General features: G+C 35.5%; 2 protein-coding genes across 3 annotated transcripts; one reads left to right on the top strand and one right to left on the bottom strand.

Annotated features, from left to right (window-relative positions):
* The first annotated feature begins 206 nt into the window (after positions 1 to 206).
* Positions 207 to 7,993, top strand: LOC128681030 (zinc finger protein 2-like). The gene is made up of 8 exons (XM_053764568.2): positions 207 to 363; positions 449 to 658; positions 850 to 1,410; positions 2,149 to 2,489; positions 3,127 to 3,268; positions 3,797 to 3,934; positions 4,572 to 4,721; positions 5,045 to 7,993. Exons 2-8 carry the CDS (start codon positions 473 to 475, stop codon positions 5,048 to 5,050), a joined length of 1,524 nt encoding a protein of 507 aa, XP_053620543.1. The 5' UTR covers positions 207 to 363; positions 449 to 472; the 3' UTR covers positions 5,051 to 7,993.
* Positions 5,271 to 25,083, bottom strand: hrg (hiiragi). Of its 2 annotated transcripts, none has more exons than XM_053764566.2 (14): positions 24,869 to 25,083; positions 23,826 to 24,024; positions 22,594 to 22,823; positions 21,130 to 21,237; positions 20,148 to 20,259; positions 18,955 to 19,113; positions 17,740 to 17,951; positions 16,634 to 16,754; positions 16,094 to 16,270; positions 14,304 to 14,411; positions 13,496 to 13,545; positions 12,945 to 13,106; positions 12,501 to 12,659; positions 5,271 to 12,075 (listed from the first exon to the last, which is right to left on the bottom strand). In XM_053764566.2, exons 2-14 carry the CDS (start codon positions 23,947 to 23,949, stop codon positions 11,938 to 11,940), a joined length of 1,860 nt encoding a protein of 619 aa, XP_053620541.1. In that variant the 5' UTR covers positions 23,950 to 24,024; positions 24,869 to 25,083; the 3' UTR covers positions 5,271 to 11,937. The 2 variants fall into 2 exon arrangements, with proteins under 2 accessions (XP_053620541.1, XP_053620542.1); XM_053764567.2 differs by having other exon boundaries at positions 10,735 to 12,075; positions 12,510 to 12,659.
* Between the last annotated feature and the right edge of the window lie 2,089 nt (positions 25,084 to 27,172).

Here is a 27,172-nt window from a genome sequence, read left to right as displayed (position 1 = left end):
AAATTTGACATTAGTATTTTTTATTTCTCTTAACCACACTACAATACACTTTGCCTGTCCGTACGGACAGGCAAAGTGTATTTGACTATAAATCCAAATCTGTCGCAAGTACATTTTTCAATTTATTTTGTAACAAATATATAATGTATTAACATATATTGTTTTAACTTGTTTACTGTAGGCAAAATAATTTCAGAATAATTGGTTTCAATCAAACTATCCAAGTCGAATTACGTCGACGTTGTCGACCACTTACCAAATTACAACAATGGCGTCGTAATATTTTTGAATGGATCGCTGCCAAATCGTATCAAAGTTCTTGCACTTTTGTTTGGAAAGAAGAACGCATCTTTATTTTGAGTGGTAAATCGAAAACACTGTGTTTTGGGTTTGTATTAATTTAGAAACTTGGGAAAATGTTTAAATAAATAATAATTTTCTGTAACAGGAGCGGCCAACAAATTTCAGAAACATGACTAGCATCTTAGACCTGAAATTGGTTATAAACCACCTTCTAAATGGAGATCTTGAAGAGAATTTGTGTAGGATTTGTTTTCAACCTCTTGCTGAACTTCGAGAGAGTATATTCACTAAAATAAGCAAAGAGGATCAAGATTATTGTATTGCTGATGTGCTAGAAGAATTATGTGGCATTACGGTTAGTATTGGGTTGGCTTTTGAGAAGGGAAACATACCAATCTATTTTTGATTGAAACTTCATGTTTCCCTACTCGAAATTAACCCCGCTATATTTCTGACTTTAATATGTCTTTGGGAGAGGCCTATTAGATAATGAGATGAATATGCTCTAACTACACTACTTATACATAATAATTTTTCTATTTCCAGTTTGAAGAAACAGACAAATATTTTGTATGTCTGGAATGCTTCAGAAATGCCTCAAATGCGTACAGTTTTTGCTTAAAAACAAAGCGTAGCAATGAAATTTTTGGTTTTTATGTTAATGAGATTGAGAGCTATGCTAACTCCGTTGTATTACCCGACTCTATAGCCCTAGATAGTTTATGTATATCATTACCGGAATTCACTCCGTCAACACCCGATTTTGATTATAATTTAGACGGAGTTTTGAAACAGGTTAATTCAGAAGCGAATGTCCCTAAAGGTGTTGTTAAAAAGGAGAAACAAGAAGAAGAAGATACCATAGTTATCATTAAGAGCGAAAATGGGTTGCAGACATTTTACAAACCTCTTTTGGACGGTAGTCTTGTCCAGATTAATATGGAGAATAAGAAACCTAATGTGGTTACCACAGAGAAGAAAATGAGGAAGAAGCGAGAACCAATGCTGTTTAAACAATGTAGCCGATGTCCAATCAAGTATAGATTTGTTGCCAAATTAAAGGAGCATATGAGAACAGAGCATGGAATAGTTTTGTATGCATGCAAGGTTTGTATATTCTCATATCCATACCAATAATATAAATAGGAAAGTCTGTCGGTCTGTTCCACTTTCATGGCCAACTTCAACCCCCAAAATACTATAATGGGTGTGAATATTTGTATGAAAATTATGTTGAAAAGATGACCAAAGGCAAGTAATCTGGCATGGGCATGATGTTAATCACAAAAGATTAATTATGCTGTCAGTAGCAACTATTCTACACTGATGAAGTTACGGATAATCAGCTAGTTCTAAATATACTTTAAATGTAACTTTGTCATGTTGTATCTACTCCAGTCGAGACTTGAAATTCTACATATGTGGTCGTCCAAATCAAATCGGATTATTATGCTGTTGTTTGCATACAAAACAACGGCGTATAATGGCGTAAGTGCCGAGCGCCATAAGGCCCCTTTTGATTTGGACGACCACATATGTCGGACAGACACTCCCTATCGGCACTGTTGCCCATCCAACTTTGCCTATATCCACGCCATGGTTCTGTACTCCACCCCGCACGTAACTCTAGATCACAACAGTTACATCTACTATCCATGGTAATGTAGCAATTACAATATCCTTAACATCTCATCTCATCACACAGATAGCCATAATCTCACAGCTACTTCACATTATAATCACAGAGGAACTTGAACGGAGTAACACCACAGTGTTCACAAGCCACTCTCAAATAAAAATGCTATGCAGCAATATATGATAATCTTTCTATAACATATGTTACAGATATGTCAAGCTCTTATGGAAGATGAATTTGAGTTCCGCCAACACCTGAAAACCCACACAAACGTACACCAATGTGAACTCTGCGACACCATATTCCACAAACGAGAAACTATGATTGCCCATATTAAATGGCACGAATCTAAAATGAATACAGATGCGAATTATGTTTGTAAGGTGTGTGGAGAAATAACTAATAGCGAAGAAGAATTGCAGGAGCACAGTGACAAGAAGCATTATAAGAATTATACCTGTTATTATTGTGGTAGGATGTACAAGGGAAAGATCAGTTTTGATAAACATATAGAGAAACATGAGAAGTATTTGAATGGAAAAGCGTTGAAGTGAGTATTATTGAGTTATTGTTTTGTTATATGTACAATTCTAGCTGCGCCCGGAGATATGCGAAAAGTAATCAGATTAACGATCTACATTTAGTAAAGTAACCATGATTAATGTAATCTGTTTACATCAATCAAATGATTTTTCAATGAACGCATGATTGTTTTCATATTATTTTTTCACTAGCAACATTATCTGGTTAAGTTTATCTTTTTCTTAATAACTTCAATAACTTTTTCGGGACAGACAGAGCCAAGAGTCACGAGACTCAAAAGTCAAGGCCCATGTGTTAAGCTGGATAGTGGATTTTTCACCTGAAAGTGTAAAGCATCACGTCCTGACTTCGCTCGGGTAAAATCATAATTTTAAAAGTAGCCTATGTTACTTCGAACGTTTCGTCTATCTCTGTGCTAAAATTAATCAAAATCGGTCCAGTAGTTTTTGAGTTTATTAATTACAAACAAATAATTTAAAATAAACCTAAATACAAATCTTTTCATTTTATTAGTATGAATTAGATTACTTGTAACAACGATTGACAGTAATCGTATATTATAATCATGATACAAAAGTAGTTTGTCACTCTGACAATTTCATAATTATGTGCTAAAATAGCTTATTATCCTATAACTATTGCAGACAACTTAACCCAGTCAAAACAGATGAACAGGCAAACGTGAAGAGGTTCACCTGTGAGACTTGCGGCAGAAACTTCTTGGGGGAGAGGGCGCTAGTGTGGCATAAGAGACTGCACACAAACGAACGACCTTATACCTGCGAAGTGAGTAATTCACTTGCCTCGGCTGTGACGCCGTGAAGCCCGACGTCAGTGTGACAAATTGGCCTTAAAATGTTGAAGATGCGACTGTGAATTTAATATTTGTGCGATGTCAACCCTCTCGTGATTATTTTTGCTTGTTCGCTGCTAAAAACTGTCCCTTAGTCGCGTCCTGCGACAAACGCTCTATAAAAAGTGACCAAAATTGTGAACGCGTTTCTCATTTATATATATACACTAGCAGCCTGTCTCGGCTTTGCTCGCTCGGATAAAATCCATAATAAATTTTATACCTAAACTCTGGAATCACACTATTTATTGGTGAAAATCGTACAAAAATCAGACAGATGCGACAGGGGGGTTACATTAATCAATTTTATTTATATATCACGTTTTTTTACAAGCTTTTTTACGCAGCGAACCAATCGCATTGCATTGTGGTTGTCGTCGCGTCACAATGGCGCAATGTGATTGGTTCGCTGCGTCTCAACGCGAATCGAATCGACGGTGAGAAGTGTAACGCAAACACAGGAGTGCGGTCGCGGGTTCGTGTCGGAGAACCGGCGCAAGCAGCACAGCGTGTGCGCGCACTCGGCGCCCGCGCGCCGCTGCCCGCTCTGCCCCGCGCTCTTCCATCTCCGCTCTATGGTCAACACGCACATCAAGAAGGTTATACTCTTTCTACTTTTCAAACTTTCGCTTACGACATCATTATATATTGACGACCTCGGTGGCGCAGTGGTAAAGCGGTCCCGTGTTAGATCCCCGGTCGGGTCATGATGGAAAATGATCTTTTTCTGATTGGCCCGGGTCTTGGACAGTAGATAAAATATAGTATCATTGAGTTAATATCCCATAACACAAGTCTAGAAACTTACTTCGTGGCTAGCTCAATCTGTGTGATTGGTCCTAATATATTTATTATATTTATAATACTTGGGTACATCAAAACAAGCAACTTTTCTTCTACAACTTTTTTTTTTAATATAAAAAACAATACAATCTACTTTGCGATTCTACACATGTTAACTCTATGTAATAGTCAAGCAACACGAGAGGCTTCGCCCGCGAGAATTCCCACGGGAGCAGTTATTTTTCCAAGATTATTAGATTATTTTTCGATTTTTGAAAGGTACCTATGTTCTTCTCCGTACTTCGAACTACATGTATGCAAAATTTTAGATTTTGTGTGAAAGAGTAACAGATCGTTATTTTTTTTACAAAAACGTCATTTTTGTCACAACAAAAGTGTCATTTTTTTGTGACAAAATAACATAAAAAACTTTTCATTCCCCCTTCGGCCCAGGTGCACCTAAAAGCCCACAAGCGTCGCAACCGGTCGAGCCGCCACCAGCGCGCGATGTGGCCCACGCAGCCCGTGCCCATCCAGGAGCTCAGCGTCGACATACAGAACCAGATCTTGGAGCTACAAGCCTCGGGGGAACACGAGTTTGAGGTTAGCGAACCCGTGGAAACTTTCACACACTCATAATTTAAAAAAAATACTAATTTAATGAATAAAATCGAGTCCGGGGTATCTAAATGTCCAAAACAGTTTGGAAGATGATTAAAAAAAGTAATACAACTTGTGTGTGTGCTGTTTTATTTGCTAGATAATATTTATTTTAATTACATAATAATTATTATTATTTTTATCACTTCCAAGAAATTCTAAGCATTAAACATTGTAACCTACAAAATGTTTTATAAACAATTCAAGAAGGAAATATGATAATTTTGCTAAATTGATCATTATATTAATGCAGTTCCCTTTTACAGGTATAAACAACAAAATTCTCAATTTTTTTTGGAGATTTGGAGATATAGATGAAATAAGACTTATTGTATAAGAATCATTGTACAGTGTATATGAAATTATGTGAGACTAGTCTGTAATTATATTAACAGTATTTTTTGAAATAAAGTGTTTTATTAACAAAATGTGTAGAACCATATATAATAATATTTCAGGAAGTTTGACAAAGATATTGAAATGAAAAACAAATTCCTTTTTGTATGTACATTTATTCCGCTTTTTTTGTTCAATTTTAAATATTTTTTCGAGATATATATTTTATATATAATCAATTGGCTATCGTTATATACAACTTACAATGTACGAGTGTCCTGAAGATACATTTGAGTCTTATAACTAGGTGGAATCATTGTTTAAATCTAAACATCTAAGAAAATCGTGTACGCACACATGCTTAGAAAAAAAATATCCATTTACCGCTGAGAAAATAATTTTGAAAGTAGAAGAAATCTCTTTTCCTGTTGGTATTTAGATGTAAATTAAATTTAAACCGTATTTGCCTAAATCCGATAACAAAACAACACGAATAAATCCGTAAATACAGTTTAACGATACACGTTTTGATGTTTTCATCCTATTAAATGTAGCCTAGCCCACGATTACAGTCCAAAAGTCAGTATTTATCACACGACGTCATAGATTTTAAATATTATGGAAAGTCGGAAAAAAAATGTCTGCTGTTACTAGAGGTATTGATTTCATTTTGTAAGTTTCATTACATTAATGAACTGTAATTTTGTTCCACTACTGCCGTGTCACAATTTGCACCACTGTTAACATCAATCGGTTCTCAATATATGAAAAAATGCGCCGCTAAAACTGTTTTCGGACAGAGCAATAAATAAAACTTTATGGAAACATCAATCTCATATAAAAGTATTAAAAATACAATAAACAATCGACATTGCAATTGTTACTAACACGATAATGTTTATATTTCTCGATTAAAACGCGGAATTATTATGTTTATCTAGGTTCACATAAAGTGCTCGCTCGAAGCTAAGATTTAAGTACCTATTTTTAAATTATCTATACAAATAATTTAGGAAATATTGATATAAAATGAAAAAGTGAGAATTTTAACTATTGATTGTATAAAAAGAATATTTATAATGTGAAATTAATATAAAAGCATTTATTTATTCATCTGTTTTCATTTTTTAAACCTAGACTTCTTGCGATTTAATTAAGTGAACGCGTACAATGAGGTAAAAACAAAACACTAAACAATTACTACACGACATGTCCTCCACTTTGTACCTGTTTTTATCATTTGCAAGAAATATCATTAAAATAATAGAAATCAATGCTATTTACAATGGCTATTTATTATAATATATATACATAATAGTATGGTATGTGAAAGCTGATATTATAAAATCTAAACTAAATGTTACTCAATAATTTAAATATAAGTATTTTCGTAGTGGTTTCGTTTATTTTATCTATGTTTTACACAAATATTTTTGCGAGTGTAAAAATCATCGTAAAATCATTGGGTATATTATTTAAAATGTATTTTGGAAATTGATAGCACCTTACATTTATTTATACTATGTATCATAAAAAAAGATATCGACCTAAAAAAGTACACAAATGGCGTTAAAATTATTATTATATGGGTTATACGGGGGGTGCGCGATTTAAAACATATATGTCACGCTTTTTCAAAATATCCCCTTAAATAAATAAAAAAATGTGCCGTTATGTTCTTTGTAAAATTCTTACTCGGTTGCTGTTAATATTAGCTGAATGCGCGGGAATAATCAGAAGCAATTTGAAGCAGAGACGCCGACGATCTAATAATGGGACTCTAATATACTGCGCGATAAGGTTCTTTATTGCAATTTCGCTCCAATATCGAATGTAAATTAAAATTTACGTTATAACATCAGAATAATTTGAAGACGTCTTTGTATAATATTGACTTCGAATATGTTCGCGATTGCAGATTATACCAATATACCGGTATATTTGGCATTTTGTGTAACTTCGTTGAACGCTTTCGTTATTGGGTGAAATATTAAAATAATATTTCTTGCAAATGTGATTAGTAGGTGTATAGTAAAAGCTGATGAGAAAGAGACAGGACCCTTGATTAACAACAAGAATAGTTTCAGAAATTATTTTTATGTTTTAGTTGATCACACTCAAGTTTTCAACACTCGAAGATAATACAAAATATATCAAAAACTACTGATTTATTTCGGTGGTACTAATCAAGTCTACTATCGTAAATCAAATAAATATAAAATTATTCTAAAACAAATTTTTGCTCAAGACTTAAAACACGGGTGTAATTAATTTTTTTCCTGTTCTTCGAAATTTCCGGAAAATCCTTCGACATTCCCTACACCCGGTACCGGAAATATTAGTTTCGTCTGTGTTGTCTGTCAGTCACCTAATAGAAGAATAAAACATAATATTGATACAAATTTTGACGTGTAAATTGAGAATGTCTCATACATTCTCTTTCAGTCAGCTCTTACTAAAAATATTCAACTTACATGCCCCGGCGACAGCGACCTGCAAGCAAACACGGGTGCATACGTTTGTATGTAGCGCTTAACAAACTTAAACTATCCGTATAAACCAAATGGGACTGCTGATTCTGTTCTTAATATTCTCGTAACATATAGTAATTCGTGATATTATTAAAAAGTTAAGTCCAGTGGACTTACGGTTAAAATGTTAGAAAAATATACATTAAGGCCGCAATTAAAACAAATGCAACCATTTCAACCTAATGTGGGTCGCAAACCTAACCTAGTTTGGGTAGGTATGCTTTAATTTCTATATTTTTATCGATCTATGGTAGCCATCCGGATTTTTTAGTCCCGAATACCCCTGATGACTCTCAAGACTACACCTTGATTTTTACAAGTCGAAGAAAATTTTATTTAAGTCACCACTATATTTCATTGAAAACGGTACAGTAATATGGAATATCTCAATCAAAGGCTAAATCAATACAGACGTACATGTTTTAGAACTACATAAAAGATCGCATAAAAATCAAATCGCACATAACAAATGGATTGATTTCATCTGTGACAACGTTTTTTTTAAAGACCTTTTCTGAGCTAGATTAAAAATCTGATGATACTTCAAGATTTGCTGTGTATAAATGATAGAGAAATATTTATTCAGGGTATTTATTGTTTATTATTCCTTCTAACTCAGAAATGGACTTTAGCGAAATATTAGGCTTCAGTCATTTACATATTTTAAGGAGGCTTGGGTAAAAAATAAACTGGCTGAAATCTGATATTCATTACGATAGTTACGAACATATTAATTAATAACTGTTTGCATTATATTATTATTATTTGCATTATATTATTATAAACAATCAGAAGAGACAGATTTTATTAGTGCATTATTTGATTTCTCAGGTTTTAATTTTTTTTTTAATTAAGGAGGCTCCGGTAAATAAATATTGATTGCATTAAAAATGACGAACCAAATAACGTATGGAAATATTGTTTAAGGACTTTCAACCAGCAAAGCTTTTTGACCCCACATCATATGTTCTTACATATGATGTGAGGTCAAAAAGCTTTTGGCGCATCGAAAGTAGATAAAAGACACAGCCAAAAACACGTATGTACGCCCAATATCACATGCATTGCGATGTTATTTATATTTTACTTAGTTTTATTTTGTTTATTGTGATTCTTATTTCTCTGCCAATTTGATAATCTTTACGAGTAGAGAATACTTTTCGAAAAAAAAACTCTCTGGTTTTGTTAAACTGACTTCACTGAAACCTAGCAAATCGGACATATTTAATATCACATTATTTGAGGCGACTTTTTCATTAGATATCGAAGTAAGACGCGGCTAACCAATCACATTATGTTGTAGTTGTTGTCACATCACAATAATATATTGTGATTGGTTCGCTGCATCTCGTTTCGAAAACGCACGGCGGTTGATATCGAATAGCAAAGTCGCACTACGACCTCTGTACATTATGCCGACTCCACACTAAACTAGAGTAAAATTTCGCCGATCTTTGGCGGCCTCTGTATACATTGCTGATTTTTTTAGCAGTATATAAAAGCACTCATACAAATTACGCAATGTTCATGCATCACGCGTCGACATCTGTCCCGAGTTTGGCGATAGTGTGAAGCCGGTATTAATTTAAACACACATTACAAAAAACAGAATCAGCTATCCCAATAGTACCCCGAATGCACGTCGGGTTGTAACTAAACCAATCATTACAATATAATATTCACATATATTTTTTTTATAATTTTCATATATCGAAATGCATCACACTATAGCTATACATCGACTTACGTAGGTCTGTACGATTGTCCAAATCGTTAACCTAAAAAACAATAAGAATTAAATATTTAAATTAGAAAAATATCTATTTTTTTTGTCAGATATTGCTTATTTTTGTTATGGATAATTAGTATTTAGGTTATGGATATACAGATATATTTTTTAATCCTTTCTAATAAATATAGCTAGATTTTTTAACCCCCCTATTCGTAAAAATCCTGTTCAGGCAATGTTTTGTCTCTTCATGTTAATTATTAAATATTATAAAGAAAGAAGATAGGGTCAAAACATCATAACAAAAAGCAACACGCAGGTGATATTTTTCACGAAACTATAAACATTTTACTGTAAGCAGTGAAACAATGATAGAATAATAGTAGTAATCAAAATTCAGTAATTTCTGTGATATAACCACTTATTAGGGGGGGGGGGGGGGGGGGTATTCTACTCAACAAATTTTCCCTCATAATAATCATATTGCATATAAATTATTTTAGATGACCAAATACAATTACTTCCAAGTACCTTGACTATGTATTTTTTGTCAAATAGCTGACTATTTGAACTTTGACTGTTCTAATTAGATACTTACCTATTAGGTTGGTATTCCATTATCAAATTTCTTTAATCAAATTGCCTAGAGTCACAGAAAAATCGATTACTATGTAATTGTTGTTCTTAATTGTCAAGAATATCTGTAAATCTGTCTTTAGCAATGCTTTCGACAAGTAAATTTGTCTATAGTATATCTGTTGATTTTTCTGCAACATATAACACAAACAATTTGACATCAGTATAGAATATATTTAGTCAAACTTTGTGTTATATTTCTTCTCAAAGCGGTCTTTACAGTTACGACGCGAAAGAGTCGAGATCATAGCAAAATTAGAGTGTCTACTAACCCAACCAAAACGACAGTTATACACTGATAACTATGCACAAAAATTATTGTTAAATTGTTACAGTAAACTATTTGCTTACGAACAAGAATTATATATCCCCAACAGATTACAGGACTAAGCAGAAAAATACAATTAAGAAAAAAAAACGCAAAAAAGACCAACCTTAACTTTATTAAAATCAGATTCATTCAAATTCTGCATGGAAATTAAGATGAATTATTTCTAATTAAAGACATCTTAGGCTATCTATCTCTTAATTGAGTATCAATGAGTATCACTTGAAAATGAATCTTATTTTAGTAAAGTTAAGGCTGGGGTTATTATTTGCCCTTGTTTAAATCGTTAGTATATGCAAAATGGTTATTATAACAATAACAACATTTTTCGTGCATGCCCTTACTGTAGATGGTATCGCGTTTTTCGTTCATACTTTCTATTTATCTTCCTTTGGCTTTTCCTTAAGTCATAATTCTGTTAAACTTGTAACAGACAATCCAACTTGGAAACTATCGACCGACACAGAAAGGGATGCAGTTATAAAAAAAATGAGAAGCAGGATGAAAGCAGATCGGCTTTCCGTTAAATATGTCCATAGGTAGCCAATACTCCTCTTAACTTTTTCATCCAAAGTTCACGTATTGCCATCCCTTTCATCTGTAGCCCAACATCTCTTTCTTGTGCACTGAAAGGTATAACTATGACGGTGAAGTTATACCTATGTTATATAGTTCGTGTGGCGTAACAAACTTCCTCTTAAATCCCTTTTATAATATCAATGAATTCTCATTCCATTTGGCATGACTGCAACATACTCCCATGCCTTATGGCTTGCTACAAATAGCAAAACTCAGATACAATACACTGCTGGCAGTTAATGTGAGCTATGTATCAACGCAAGGAATAACCAGCAATATATATCGAACTCGAGTCCATTCGGCGTATTCTTCGCCTATAGCTCTGTGGAATATAAGATTTAGAAAGTAGATCAAATAGATCTATAAACGCACTATCAGCTTAATAACTTTTTACGCATAGTACAGTCACTAGTCAGATATACAGAGGAAATTATAGACCTCTTTACATTTTGATTTTGCTCACAAGAACAAGAAACGCGTTTTGAAATCACATAACGAGAAACTAGACAGAACGCTAATATCTTTTGTCCCTCATTGTATGCGGGCTTTTACACGGGCCGCCACCTGCAGTAATAGTTCTATCTCATGTGGCTATGCATTCATAATTTTCTTAGTCTTTGTATATTTATGACCAAATATTAAGTAATTCGCCAACCACATTCATAGTTTACTCTCTTTATATAAAGACAAAAATATTACTTAATTCGTGCCTGGCGAAAGAGTTAAGTGTCAGACAGTTTAGATATAGCTAATCTGTTCTGAATTTCATAACAAGTTTGCGATAAAATCTACGATACTCACCGAAACCTGCCACATTCGTCTACACTTAATAATTCAGTCTCTAACAATATAACACCAGCGTAAAATCCAAGATACTCACCGAGCAAATACCTGGCACCTTTCCCTACACTTTAACACTTCACATAGTCACAAACAATTCACTGTTGTATCACTAAAACAAGTTCACAATTTTCGCTTGCCGGTCCCGTATATGAACCGTTGTCTCCACGTCTCGTACTGCTACGAGACAGCTATAGAGCTGGACGGCTCCGGCTTCTCTGTCTGCTTGTCTGTGTGCGTCCCGTTCTGGAGCTGGACCTCGTACATGTTTGACGAGTTCGAGTCATCGTTGTAGGATAGGAGGCTTACTTCATCCGCCTGAAAGAAAAGTGTTTACAGATGGAATATGATTTTCTAAATCTTTAAATATTTCTTGCTTAACTGCTCGACAGATTGTTACGAAATTTGTTACTAATGACATCTAATTACATATGTATATATACATATATTAACTATATACTTAGCACGAAGTGAAAGAAAAAGCTAGATATCCTACACAAACATTTCTGTTTTCCCCATATTTTCCAAAATTTGCAAAACAACAAACACTACATTTTAGCCGTTTGTCCCACATTTCTCGATATACTCAAATTGCCAAACATTATATTGAAACTGGCTAAAGAAATTTATGACCTAGGTAAATAAATTCATATATCCTACACAACCTTCCTACTTTTCCCACATTTCCCATAATTCCCAACAGTAACATTCAAGACCTATATAAATAAAGCCTGATATCCTACACAACTCACGCTACTCTCGGACACCCGTTTGGTCTTCTTGCTGGGCGCGGGCGCTCCGCACGGCTCCGGCTTCCGTTTCGACGACGACGACGTCCTCTCTCGCTTCAGCAGAGAGGGAGAGAGATATTGGTGCAGCTGCTTGCGGCGGACGTGGCGGGCCTGGGGGACAAATATAGATAGTTGGAATAGATACACAAAATCAATGCCGTTATGTACCTCTAATTTTGTTTTTATTTTCATAAAAACGTGTATTTTCTAAATTCACACAATTCCCATTATTGTTACATGAACTTTTAAGACCCCATACAACATGTTGGTGCAAATAAACATGAATTCCCAATGAATTCCCACTATTTAGCAATTCATCTCTTCGTGCAACATTATAGTGTAAATTATACATCCCAACCTATAATTCCCGTTTCCCGTTATTCCCAACATTCTCACCTCGATAGTCATGCCCTCCCTCAGCATATTGGTGTGGTCGGCCTGGTAATGCACGGCTTTAGTGAACGACAAAATATCGTACGTCAGGTCCACATTCACGTTGGTCTTCTCGAAGACGAGGCCTATGAACCACATTGAGCAGTGGTTTGGGATTATATCGCCCTGTAGATTTCAAATAAATTACATTATTATAAAAAATAATGTCTACCTGTCATGTCACAGAACTCACAGATAATAAAAAATCCCAGATTTAGATAAATTAGAAAAAAAAATAGGAAATTATTTTATTTTTTTAATATAAAATCAACTCAAGTTTTTTTATAACTAGATACTAGACAAATTGATAAAAAATATGAAAATTATTTTTTAATTTAAATTTAGATAAAACAGACTGGTTAACCATATAAATCACTAGCGTGCTGTGCATGCCACTACTAGCATACATTCATAATAAAATCTCACATTAGTGTTAGCGATACCGAATGTATTATTGCTAACAATAATGTGAGATTTTATAAAAGGAAGAATATAGGGGGTTTTTTTATGCTTACGTTTTCATTTTTCTCAAGGACTGGCGCAGGGTCGGTTGGAACCGGTGCTCCTGAAATGGCGTAGGTACCGAATAATAGAACATTTATTTAGACACTAGCTGTTTACCCGCGGCTTCGCCCGCTTAAATGATGGTAACATTATTTTTTTCCCTAGCTATTTAAGTCCCACCGCTGGACAAAAGCCTCCCCTAACTTCCTCCAGGCATTCCTATCCTTATCCTATTAATAATGCGAAAGTTTGTGCGAATGTGTGTATGTAAGTTTGTTAACTCTTTCACGCAAAATCTACTGGACGGATGTCATGAAATTACCAAATTTCATGACATCCAGGTTATATTCCAGCAGTGTACCAACACTGCTGGAATATAACCTGGAATAACTACATAGGGTACTTTTTATCCCGAAATTCCCACGGGAACGAAAACCTAGGGCGAAGCTAGTTCATTATAACATTACTTATACATCACAAAAATTTGTTTTCTCATATGTACAGTCAACAGCACATGAACCTACCCAAATTCATTGCAAACTCGCCGCTGTTACCGCGCCATAGAGGTTAATGCAAGGTAACTTGGTGTGCTTTTGTCTGTACGATTGTTGAGGAAAATATTTTTTGAAGTGAAAACTTCTTTAGCGGCGTTATGCGCTTTTTGTGATGGGTAGAAAATGTTTAACCCGCGTCAGGACACGTGACTCTGATCTAAAATTCGTAAGACGTCAAAAGTGCACAACGATAATATTCAAGTTTTCACTTCTGCCGGAACTCCCGGAGTACATAAGTTTTTTTTTTTACTTTTTTTAATCTCACCTGGTGGCAAGGCAAGAGGTTGACCGTTGTTAGTATTGAGCGGAACAGAACTGTAGCATTCCGGATTCACGTGCGCTATAGTTATGTGTTGATTGCGCTCCAGCGTGTCTGTAAATCAATACTATAATATTATAAAGAGAAAAGATTTGTATTTTTGTTTGCAATAAATAAACTCAAAAACTACTGGGCCGATTTTGATGAAATTTGGCACAGAGATAGACGAAACCTTCTGGTGTGACATAGGCTTCTTTTTATATTATGGTTTTACCCGAGCGAAGCCGGGACAGTCCTCTAGTAAATAACAATTGTTAACACTGCTTTGCACAACTGTGCTTACACATTACAATAAAAATGAAGTGAATAGTATTGTCAAATTCTGTACATTTCGCTTTTTCTTATGTGTCCTAACTTGTTTATTTGTTTATTTGATTGGAAGATTCTCGGCTAAACAGATAATGTAATAATAAAAGAGAAGGCAGAGCTCGTGTCGTATAGGGAAGTGAAATCCATGGCTGAGGACAGAAGTAGATGGAAAATGCTCCACCGACAAGAACAAAGCTCTTAAATTAATTGATTGAGATAATGTAACAATAACAAGTTTATTTGTTATTGGTATGTTTTCACTACAACTTTTGAACGGTTGAACAGATTTTCATGAAACATGGCGCAACATAAGAACATTTGGGATAAAATTAAAACTAAAAAAAAAACTCACTACTCAAACTAAAATAAAACTCTTTTTGCGTCGGGGGTTAAAAAGCTAAAATAGTAACCAATAGCCATTTACAAGTACATCTTCACTTATAGAAATTATTCAAACAATAATAAAACCGACATCTATACTATTATTATAAAGAGGTAAATGTGAGTTTGTATTTTATCCAAGACTTTATCCAAGATTGCTATAGGCTATATTTTATCTCAAAATTCCACAGGAGCGAAGTCCGGGCAACAACTAGTATTAAATAAATGCTAAACATAGACATGTAAACAATCTTCCCTTCTTTAATGTAGTCCCATTGGATGATGTAAAAAATAATTTAAACATAGACCCATTCACTTATGGGACCAGGGAAAATAGTTTCAACTCCTGTAATATTCGCGCTACTTATTGTTGAACATAAGACGTGACCACATTGTTTATATAATTAGACTTGTAAGAAAAAACGACAGAGAATTGAACACAGATTACTTGGCAGTTCTGAATTTATTATCCGTTCCATCACATGCATCACGCAAAATCCACTCGACCGTTTTACATGAAATTAGCTATGAGGATACGGTGTGTACGTATTAACTTATTCATTTGGGCCCGCTGTCTTATTTGTATCACTTGGATTCGCAGTGAGGCACAGCCAACCAATCACAGTGCGCCATTGCAACGCAACGACAACAACGCAAAATACATTGTGTACTTTAATATATTATTAGAAGAAAAAAAAAAAATAAACACTAATAATGGTAAGCCCTTCTGGCATGACAGGGACCAACACTGTGTAATGCGATTCTTTCGGCATTTCTTCTATGAAGTGGTCGTTCCGAAATGCCAGTAGTTTGTAGCTTGTGAGAAATTGCTATTTAAGATATACATTTACGTGAAAAAGTGCCTGTGAAGGTCTAATTTCTGAATAAATTATTTTGAATTTGAATTTGCAATGTGATTGGTTCGCCGCGTCTCACTGCGAATCGATCCGACAGTGAGCACATTAAAATTCTAACCCGTACTTCCGTCCAATGAAATTTCCGTCAAAAAGTCTCATTGTCTCCACTATAAAGGGTAATAAACTCACTGATAAGATGTCGTATCTTGCTCTCGATGAGCCCGCACCACTGCAGCTGGTCGTCGCCGTTCGCCGACGACGCCAGAAGCACTATGAAGTGTTTGTAGCGAGAGAAGAAATTCGGCGCTTCGAATAATCGCTCCCAGCCGCATTTACTTAACATAATCTCGTCTGTTATCGCTAAACCTGTTAATTGAAAAATATATATATCAATACATGTAATAAAATCGTGGAAATAGTTGTTTCTATTCAACTAAACAATTTTTTTTTCCCATGACAAAAAATTACTATGTAGAGCTTGTATGACAGCGACGTCACAGTTTTGGAGTTAAAAAGCATGCCTATTATACTTTATTATAAAATTATACCCGACCCGACTTCGCATGTGCAAAAACATAATAAATTATACACCTAAATCTTCCTCAATCATAACATACTATCTATTGATGAAAACGGCATGAAAATCAAAGCATCAATTTTTGAGTTTATCGCGAAGAGACAGACAGACGCGGCAGTGGACTTTGTTTTATAAGGATATCGGGACCTTACCGAGTCTAAACTCTTCGCAAATGACAGTCCTGGTGGAGGCAGACACGTTGAAGGTGGAGTTTTGTTGGGGGTAAGCGGGTGTGATGATTGGCATCAAATGGAATCTGTCCGAGAGGTTTACCTGTTGGCGAAAATAAATTGTTTTTAATACTCAATACTCATTTATTCATAATATTTTTTACACGTCATACATATATAATTGCTCTAAAATAAAGGAACATACTTAATATTACATTATATAAAAAATACACGTTTTTATATAAAGAAAGAAAACAATAATTAATGGTAGCTATACTAAATGTCAGAGTAGAAATACGAATTTCTTTTTAAATTTTAATTGTAAGAATTCCTCGATGCTGTACAGGGTCCTTTCAATTAGCCACTGTTTCAAACTCGTTTTAAATGATACCAACGCTGTCAACGATTTCGTCCGGGAGCTTGTTTTTTATTTAGGTAGATGTGCTGATCTGTCAAATTCAAATCATTTATTCAATAATTAAACCCACACAGGCACTTCTCACGTCAATTTTTATATTAAATAGTAATTTCTCACAAGCTACAAGCTACTGGAATTTGGGAACGACCACTACTGAGAAGAAATGCCGAAAGAAACTCATTTGAACAGTGTTGGTCCCTATCAAGCCAGAGGGGCTTGCCATTATTGTTGTTTCTGATAATATACCAAAGTACATAATCTACATAGGTAGTCAAAAGTATCTCAAAACAGGTTATGATTGTGATCAGAGTGCTGATAATACATATATATATTAATTATTGAAACAACTAATCTGTGGAGTAGGTTGACGCCTTGACCTCTGGTGGAGAGAAACTTCATACTTCATAGTCATATTCCTCATGGCTGATGGTCGTTAAATGGAATAAAATACACAACGACTTTCTTGGCACTATTTATTACTGAGTGCATGTTTCCTCACAATGTTTTCCATCACCGGAAATAAGTGGTGGTTGATAAAAAATACTACACATGAGTCATATTGGTATAACTCATGCGGCACGAGTAGGATTCGTACCTTGGACCTTTTAGTTCACAGCGCGCGCCTTAACCATTACACCACGGAGAGAAATGTAACACTAAAGTGTCTCACCCGGGGGTCCCACACAGGGAAGCCGAGGTTGACGTTGTCCGGTTGCTTCAACAGCACCGGCTGAGGCCACTTCCACTGGCTGAACACGAGGAAGAACTTGTGCACCAGCGTCGCTGGCAACGCGTTGGGGTACAGCTGGCAGGTGCGCGCCACCAGCATCGCCCACGACACGCCACCCAGGTATCCCAGGGTGTTGGAGTAGATGCCGTGACCTGGGTGGGTTTATATGTGATTATAGTAGTTCTTTTACAAGATTTTATTTGACTTGCAATATATGGGAAAATGTTAAATTTAATATGTAACTAAGAAAATAATTAAATGCCTATTAATTTTTTATTTTTCAATATGACAAAGTATAGTCTCCCGACGAGGGTTCACAGCACAGCAGACGACAGTAAGTTTCTGTCAAAAATGACATTTTCGTAAAAAAATATTAGTTTGGAAGCGGTTTTCGTCTTCATATTTCGGTATTACAAATATGAAAGTTTAGAAAAAATTACTTTTTTTTTTCACTTTGGCTCCGACTTCTTACGGTTAAGGAAGAAACCAACCGTAAAAACGCTTAGATGAAAGAATATGATCAAGACAGCAGAATCGCAGGTCAACCTAAAGTTGGATGAAATATATTGCAGTTCACAAGTGTACTTAGCAAACAGTCTAACTTAAAATCTTGTATACGTTACGATACGTTGCTAAGAACCCGAAATATTATTAATAATAAGTAATGAGCGGGCGTACGAAATAAACGAAATCCTAACTAATATTATATAGACGAAAGTAAGTTAGTTTGTTACCTCCTGAAGCTCTTTCTACTAAGCAGATTTTCTTGAAACTTTTGCACACATATAGTTTGAAGTATGGAGAAGGATATAGGGTGCCTTTCATGCCGAAAAAATAACTGCTCCTGTGAGAAATTATGCGGGAGAAGACGCGGGCAGAAGCTGGTAATTTGTGCTAATCCTACTATCCTACTAAATTATAAAAGCGAAAGTTTGTGAGGATGTGTGTATGTTTGTTACTCATTCACGCAACATCTACTGGACGAATTATTATGAAATTAGGTACACCGGTAGAATATAACCTGGAATAACACATAGGGTACTTTTTATCCCGAAATTCCCACGGGTGCGAAGCCCTTGGGCGCAGCTAGTAATACAGTAAATAAGCGGGCGAAGTCGCGGGCAAAAGCTACTGAATAAATAAATAAAGACTCACGTTTGGCCCACAGCTTGATGGCGCGCAATGTCAGCCTAAAGTTGTCTATATTTGGCACAAGTCGTAGTATTTCGTCCGTGACGCGGCACCCGTTCAGGGAACGAACACATTTCTGATCCAGGTTCTTGAGTAGCATATCGTCCCGCAGGTCGAAGGAATCTGTGGAAGATATATTTTTTTGACAAGTATATACAGGGTTAATTCTGGTATCAAACGCAAAACCTCGTTAAAGACTACTCGGGTACATCAAAACAAGCTACTTTTATTCTATGACTTTTCGTGATTCGGTGGTTTAATTTTTCGTAAAAAAAAACAACCTTATTTGCGATTCTACACATTTTAACTCTATGTAATAGCCAAGCAACACGAGACAGTACATTAGCGTTATGTAGCGGAATTGAACATATACTTAACGTTTTATAGAAACGACATTAAAACTGAAAAAAAGGAAAATTTTTGTATTTAATAAGTGTAGACAAAAGTCATAGAACAAAAGATGTTAGTCTCTATGTATCTTATACGGCTTTCGAAGGACCAGTTACAGATACAAGTAACCCTGTATATAAAACTCTTCCGTTACTGAGTGACTAACAGACAACGTACAGCCGAAACTACTGGGCGTAGAAAGCTGAAATTCCTGAAATTCCCACGGGAAACGGATTTTTACGATTTTTTGTGTTTGATTATTTCATATTAGACAATATGAAATAATAAAATAATATTCTTATTGGATAACTAGCTACTGCCCACAACATCTTAGATTATACAATAGTCTTAGATAATCTTAGATATGTATGTATAAGTACATATTATGTCAATAAATCCTTTTGAAGTGAAAAATTCTTTAGCGGCGTTGCACTTTTTGCTATGGGTAAAAAATGTTAAACTTGCGTCAGGACACGTGAACTGAGGGGTTAGTGCGGGTTTCCATTTCACTTCTCATCATCGAATCGATTCGAAGCGAGACGCAGCGAACCAATCACATTACAGTGCGGTTGGCGCAATGTGATTGGTTCGCTGTCTCACTGCGAATAGACTAGATGTAAGATGTAAATAGCAAACTCGCACTACGCACACCGGTCGAAAATTCGTAAGACGTCAAAAATACACAACGTATTAACGTTGTGCTTTGTTGAGTGCCGGGAGTGCAACCCGTATTTTATTTATTTATTTCTTTAGATTTCACGCCTCACCTGGTATCTCCTTAAGAGCGAGCCTAGCGAACAGCAAATCAATTTCGATGCCATCAAAATTCATCTTTATGACCGGCACAAAAGCATCTTCCACCGCACGCAGGTCGCGCACCTGATAAAAATAATATATAAATATAAATGAGAAACTAGTTGTACCCCGCGTCTTCGCTCAAGTAGGATTTTCGTATGCGATGTGATTTCAGGTTCGAACTGCGTTGCATTTGATTCATACGGCAAAAGTTGACGGTAGGTGTGCTAGTGATCGGGGGCAGAACTGCGAGCAACAACTAGTACAAGAAAAATGTGTGCATGCTGTGTTTTTCTGTAATATACTGTTAAGGTAGCGTTTGTGAGTTTGTATGTTTGAGGCGGATAATCTCCGAAACTACCGAACCGATTTTAAAAACTCTTTCACCATTAGAAAGGTACATTATCCAAGATTGTTATAGGCTATATTTTACCTCAAAATTCCCACGGGAGCAAAGCCCCGGGCAACATCTAGTATATTATATATTTTAATGTATTGTTGTGACAGTTAAACACTCAACTGACTATTCTCCAACCAGTCAACTCTTTCTAATGTCAAAAATAATCCTAATATTATATAAATGCAAATGTAAGTTTGTTTGTTACCTCTTCACGCTCTATCTACTCAACCAATCTTCTTGAAAATTTGCATACATGTAGTTTGAAGTGTGGAGAAGGACATAGGGTTATATTCTTTCATCGCGGAAAAATAACTGTTCCTATGGGAAAATTACGCGGGAAAAATCTAGTATTTTATATGCTTGTATGATAATGTATTGCGACCTCACGGATTTTGGAGTCAAAAAGCATTTCTTATACACTTTATTGAGACCGAAAAAATAGTATATTTCGTAATTAATAAAATTGATCAAAGTGACATTTAATTATCGTTTTTTATTATTTAAATACATTCATTCGTTTAATTGTTTACCCAGCCGAGTGGCCAATTAATTACCTGCGGCTGTTGTTTCAAAAGGTCGTAAAACGACTGGAAATAGTCTGTCCTCTCTATGTGGCGTGGGGCGACGCACAGAGCGTCTATGTCCGCTCCTCTGTGGTGAACCTGCAATCAAAATTGTATTTTTTATGACATTAAAATAATAATAATAATATTGAGACCAACCCGCGAAATCAAGAATTAAACCAAAATTTTCTTAATATTATAAATGCGAAAGTTTGTGACGATATATCACACCAAAATCTACTGGACTGATTGCTATAAAATTTGGTACACGGGTAGAATATAACCTGGAAAAGCCCATGGGTATTTTTGACACCGAAATTCCCCCGGGCCGAAGCCTCAGAGCGCAGCTAGTATAATGGATTTATCAATAGAAGCAATATCTTCCAGGCCACAACAATTTTGTACCAGAATGGAGGATACAATAAGATTTTATAATTACCCAGATGGGCCCAAATTCAAATTAGCATTTAAATTGGATCCAACAGAATTAAATGAGGGTTGTGACCTAGTTCAGTTCATATTGTCTTTCATTTCATAAATTTTCTCGCAGTTGTTTTCGCAGATATTAAGCAAATTCACAATCGATAAATTCTATTTCGATTTGATTTTGACAGATCAATAAGTTCGATGGAACTTTTTCTTTAAATGCAAAATGCGTGTTAAATCCCAAATGAATTTTGTTTGCGTGAGAAACGGGTCCCTCATTAGTTTCCGATTAAGACAACTAAAAAGATGTACGATAGACGACCTTATCATTAGTGCAATCTCTGTCACGCTGCCTTGAGGTAAGGAGACATTGACAAGACGCGTAGGGACAAGCGAAGAGGTTTGGACCACCACTCACACATCAGACATCAGTTTCCAAGAGTAAAAATCACACAGACTGAGTTGGCCCCAAAGTAAGTTCGAGACTTGTTTTATGGAAAATTATGACCGATGAAAGCTAAACGTGTATTTGGCAGAATGTTTTTCCTGAGTACGAACATGGAATCATGTGGTTGTATATTCATGTAACAGGGACCACGCGAGGAAGAGAGATAGAGGTTTTTGGCCACCTCCATTAGACATGAGATCCCAATTGAAATATTCACAATATTTTTTTTTGTGTTCGCGAGGTTTACGTTCGCGGCGAACATCTAGTATCTATATCTACATATTAACTTTGGGCACAAATAAATTTTTTGTATGTTTGTAACGCGATAACTTTCGAACCGTAGGTCTGATTTTGATGAAATTTAAAAGGTATGTAGGATCTGTCAATAGAATTTTTAAGTTTGTGGGGCATCAAAATCGGTTAAGTCGTTTTTTAAATATTCACAATTTTGTATAAAAAAATATTGTGTTCGCGAGGTCTAAGTAAACGTGGCGAACAACTAGTTATATAAATTTGACGTGAAAATGTGTCTGAAAAGGCCTATATTATATACATTCTTTGAATTTATCAAAAGTACTGACCCCAAGGCGATAAGATCCAAAAGTGTAGATATTCCCGCCGACAGTATCGGCCACGCTGGGCGGCATATTCTTCCTGAGCGACTCGTCCCTGATCCACTGCCGCACCAGCCTATGCAACTGGCCCAGCACCTCCATGCGGTGATGCATCTCATTCTCAGACTCAAACACTCCGTACGGTGTCAGCGAGTCTTTCAGTTCGTTTGTCTTCTCAATGTCTATCGGCTTGGGACCTGGAAATTAAATTAATGATATAGTATAAACAAGTTTTCAACAAAAATTACATTTTTGCCACAAGCTTTTATTGTCGTCAGAGAGATCTAGTGGCATTTAACGCCTGACAAAAACCCATGTCCGAACCGTTGAGGGTGGAGGGAGTTCCCTCGTTGGTAGCCGATCCTGGGTGCACCATCAGGGGAGAAAAAATTATGATTAGAAGTCCTTTGTTAATTAAGTGCTATTTAACATATAATAAAACAGAAAAGATATTATATCTCTACATTTAGTATTTTTAACTGAAATGGATAGAGGGACACTTTAATAGAAAGTAAAAAAAAATCTGTAAGAATGATCATGATTATCTCTCAAAATACTGAACCGATTTATTTAAAACTTTCACAAACATTTATAGATTGTTTCATCAAAATTGGTTCAAAAAAGTTATTGGCGAAGCCGCAGGTAAACAGCTAGTGTTTTAGCAAAATACTTATTCAGTGAATTGATTATAGAATTTTCAATGCATCTGGTGCAAATGCGGCCTGTCTATTGTATTATTGTTTGCTTGCTTGATGTTATTATAGTAGGACAAATAGATTATAGTAGACACATATTTGTCAGTACAAATCTGTTTTTGTTCTTATTTCATAAATTAAAAAATTAAAAAAATAAATCAATTTATTATTGAACTTGGTAAAACTCAAATAAATTGTTTTGCCTTTTATTTGTTTTGTCAGTCATAGACCAAATTCTAATTAAATTTGGTTGGTCATTCTGTATTATAAAAACGTCGCCTAAAGGCATTAAGTCAAACAAGGAATAGTGTAAGGAATCTAATAGTTTTGACTGTCTTTTATTTGTTGTTAGTCATAGACCAAATCCTAATTAAATTTGGTTGGTGACTCTGTGTTCAAAAAACAACCTCCAATTACAAACTTAATAATTGATTGAGTTTGTACATTATGTTTTGTACTTTTGCAGGCAGAGTTGTGGGCATAAATTAGTACTTTGTAACTTACCAGCCATAGAAATAGCCGAAGTCATCCCCAATGTTTTGAGATTCTGTTGGTTCTGATGCTCATTGGTCTTCTGGGTGTTCAGATTGGAGTGTGTGTACTGCGACGCCGGCCACATCTTGGACATAGTTGTTTACTTGCGGGATGTACTCATTGGCTTGGCTCTCCTACAGGGCTTCTGTTGGGGCTCACTGTGCCGGGTCTGTAAACAACGGGTGGCTAGTGTTGTATATGTAAAAGATTTACTGTGAGGTGCGGTGATCTGTTTTTCACCAAGTGCCTGTTGTTTAGACATAGTAATATACAAACACACAAGAGACAGCCACAGAGGGCAAGAAAAAACCCATGGATTTTAAAGAACGCAGCCTCTACAATTACTCAAAATCAAACATCACAATCTTCCCATTTTTAAGAGATATAATAATTAATTCTAAAAATAAACTGACAAATATAACTACCCCATCCAGAAATTGGGGTGAATGGGAGGGTCGGCGTCAAAATTAACTTCCTTTCAGCTGTGGATATATGCCTTTCCTAAGTTCCTACATCAAGGCATGTCAAACTTAATGAAAATATATTTGTTAGAAAAATACCACAACCATTGAACGCCCTATAGCAACCAAATAAAATGTTAGCAACAGAATAATAACACGAGGCATAACAAAAATAAAAAGGAAGTTTCCTTTGGACTATTTACGGATTTCTAAAGGGTTCATTCACCTATTATTGTGACGGTTGCACAGTACATATAGTTTGTGATACTCTATTTCAATGAAACATTGCATTAATGATAACTTTGTCGTCAGCAAGCTAAGCAAAATATCAAAACATGTTATTCTTCTCTAAGATGTTACTAGTCATTCTATAGAAGCCACCTAAATCTTTTGTATGCCATTTTACAGAAAGGTCACTTATGTAAATAACAGCACAATGACCTTAAAACAAATATTAGTAAGTAAAAAACATATACAAGATACCAATGCAAGATAGTATGGAGTTATTTGTACAGAAACAAAGAAATCTAACGTTATTGAAAAAAAACTCACGTTGCCCGAACCAACAGCTATTACGTTGTCTTCGGATTCCCGTATTATAGCGCCGATACAGATTAATACATATCACAAATTCTAACACAATGACGAACTACACGATGTTTCGCACAAACAACCAACTGAACTCATAATAATTGAAAGAAATAAACATTAGTTTCCAAACAAGCACCCAACAGTCGCCAACAACAAGGCAGCCATTTTAGCAAGATGGCGTTTATTATATTGCCCTTCGAGAAAAAGGACCACAGCAAGTATTGCCATGCCAAAAATTGTCATGTCAATACCGTAACATTGTAACGTTTTTAAAACAAGAGCAATAGTATAACGTAACATAGAATTTTTAGTTGATTTTGCTCAATATTTTGAAGTCTTTATTACATTTCTAACATCGTTAATTAACTTATCGGACACCATAAAATTGATTTAAGAAATTCGTGTTAAATAAACTAGCAAAAAAATCTGGGTGCGTTCCAGTATAGTTCCAGTGCGTTCACTCAATACGTTAATTTTGCGCATGTCTATTGGCAGTTTTTTTTGTGTGACGTATCCTCGACGTATCAAAACGCCGTTGAACTTGTTCACATATTACTGTCTCGTTTCACAACATATGAAAAGAAAGGGATTGATAGAGAGCCGGTTGATGTTTTCGTGTCAGCCTTGTGCCCATTTACGAGTAGGTAAAATCCGCCATCTTGAGAGTGAATTCAAGAATGTGAGGACTTTTATCGGAGTTAAGTGATTATCTTTAGTAATTTTATTATTAAATGGATGAACATTTTTGAACGTAGCGTCTGCTCACATTTTTTTGGACCGGGTCGGTATATGGGAAGCGCGTTGCGTGCACCATAAAGTTCTAACGCCGAATTCTTTATTAGTGTTTATGTGACAGGAGAGGACACCGTAAGCTTTCTAATCGTTTTTTGCGTGTCTATTTCCGTTTTCCATCTCGTAGATCGTTAGCATATACGTGAAAGTGTTGAAGTTATCGGTACCGTGTCATAGTTCAAGTCGCAGGACTTCGCGATGTGTTTTTCTGGTAGAAAAAGCGGTTAGATGGGCGTTGTTGGTCCGTCGGTGGAGTTACGGCGAGCTGGTGAAGGCCTGGGCCAGGGAGGGCCGCGGGGATGCGAGTGGAGAGGGTGGGTTAGCGAGGTGTTAAGTGTCTGATCAAGTGAACTGGTGAAAATGTCGACCACAATGCGGCCAACTCTTCAAACTGTACCGGAATCGTTACCGGCAGACCATGTGACGGCGCCCGCGCCGGCCCCTGCCTCCACTACGGCCGCAGCAGCACCTTCTCAGCCGAGGCATCCCAGGCCCATCTTCAAGGTAAGTTCTTCACTATTTTCCACAAATTGCCTTGTCCTAGTGCAATTATTGTAGTGTAGTACTTAGATTATAGTTTGTCACAATTTTGATGAAAATATTACACATATTATTGCACTAGTGTCATGTAATCTGTGATCTTCATGGTTCTCCTGCCTTATGCTGTCTTAGTGAGGTATTTTTAGTCATTTTTGTGGAAAGCTGACTGTGTGTAATTATGTTTTTTAACAGAATAATTCCCACTGTTGAGCAACAGTGTCCCCCACTTTGAAGCTGTTGTATCTCATGCCAAATGCAATCATTTCTTCTTAAAATTAAAATTAATTTATAATTATGATGATTATTTAAACCAAAATATACACAACATATAGCATATTTTTCTTATTATGATAATTATAAGGAAAAGCCATGAACTTCCCTAACCTTTATGTGCTGCTAATAAAATAAATTGGCAACATTTTTTTTTAGTTTGCATGTGAAATATTCAGCGTTGCCATATATCAGACTATTACAAAGAATTGGTCTTAAAATAATTATTTACAAAAGTACTTATAAAACATGTCAAAATTTGTAACACTCCTTTTAACTTATACATTATACATAATATAACCCTACATATTATAAAACACAGTCCACTGCCATGTCTGTCTGTCTGTTGTGATAAACTTAAAAACTACTATATAGATTTTCATGCAGATTTTACCAATAGATAGTGTGACTCCTGAGGAAGTTTTAAGTGTATAATTTATTAAATTTTTACCTGAGTGAAGCTAGGCATGGGCCGCTAGTTATCCATATGAAAGCATTATTTGTTTTTAATAGCTAGGGGTAAAAATGTCTGTGGGGAAAAAATTCTAATAAAACATGTCTGACATCAGAATACTGACACAAATGATAATTACTTTAGACACTAATTTCCGTTTAATTAATCACTCATTAGGGAATTTTCCCTATTATTTTTGATGTGAAGGT

This window comes from Plodia interpunctella, chromosome 26 (assembly GCF_027563975.2).
Source record: "Plodia interpunctella isolate USDA-ARS_2022_Savannah chromosome 26, ilPloInte3.2, whole genome shotgun sequence".
Lineage (NCBI taxonomy): Eukaryota > Metazoa > Arthropoda > Insecta > Lepidoptera > Pyralidae > Plodia > Plodia interpunctella.
Note: the sequence above shows the minus strand (reverse complement) of the source record. Positions and strands in the feature narration are given on the sequence as shown.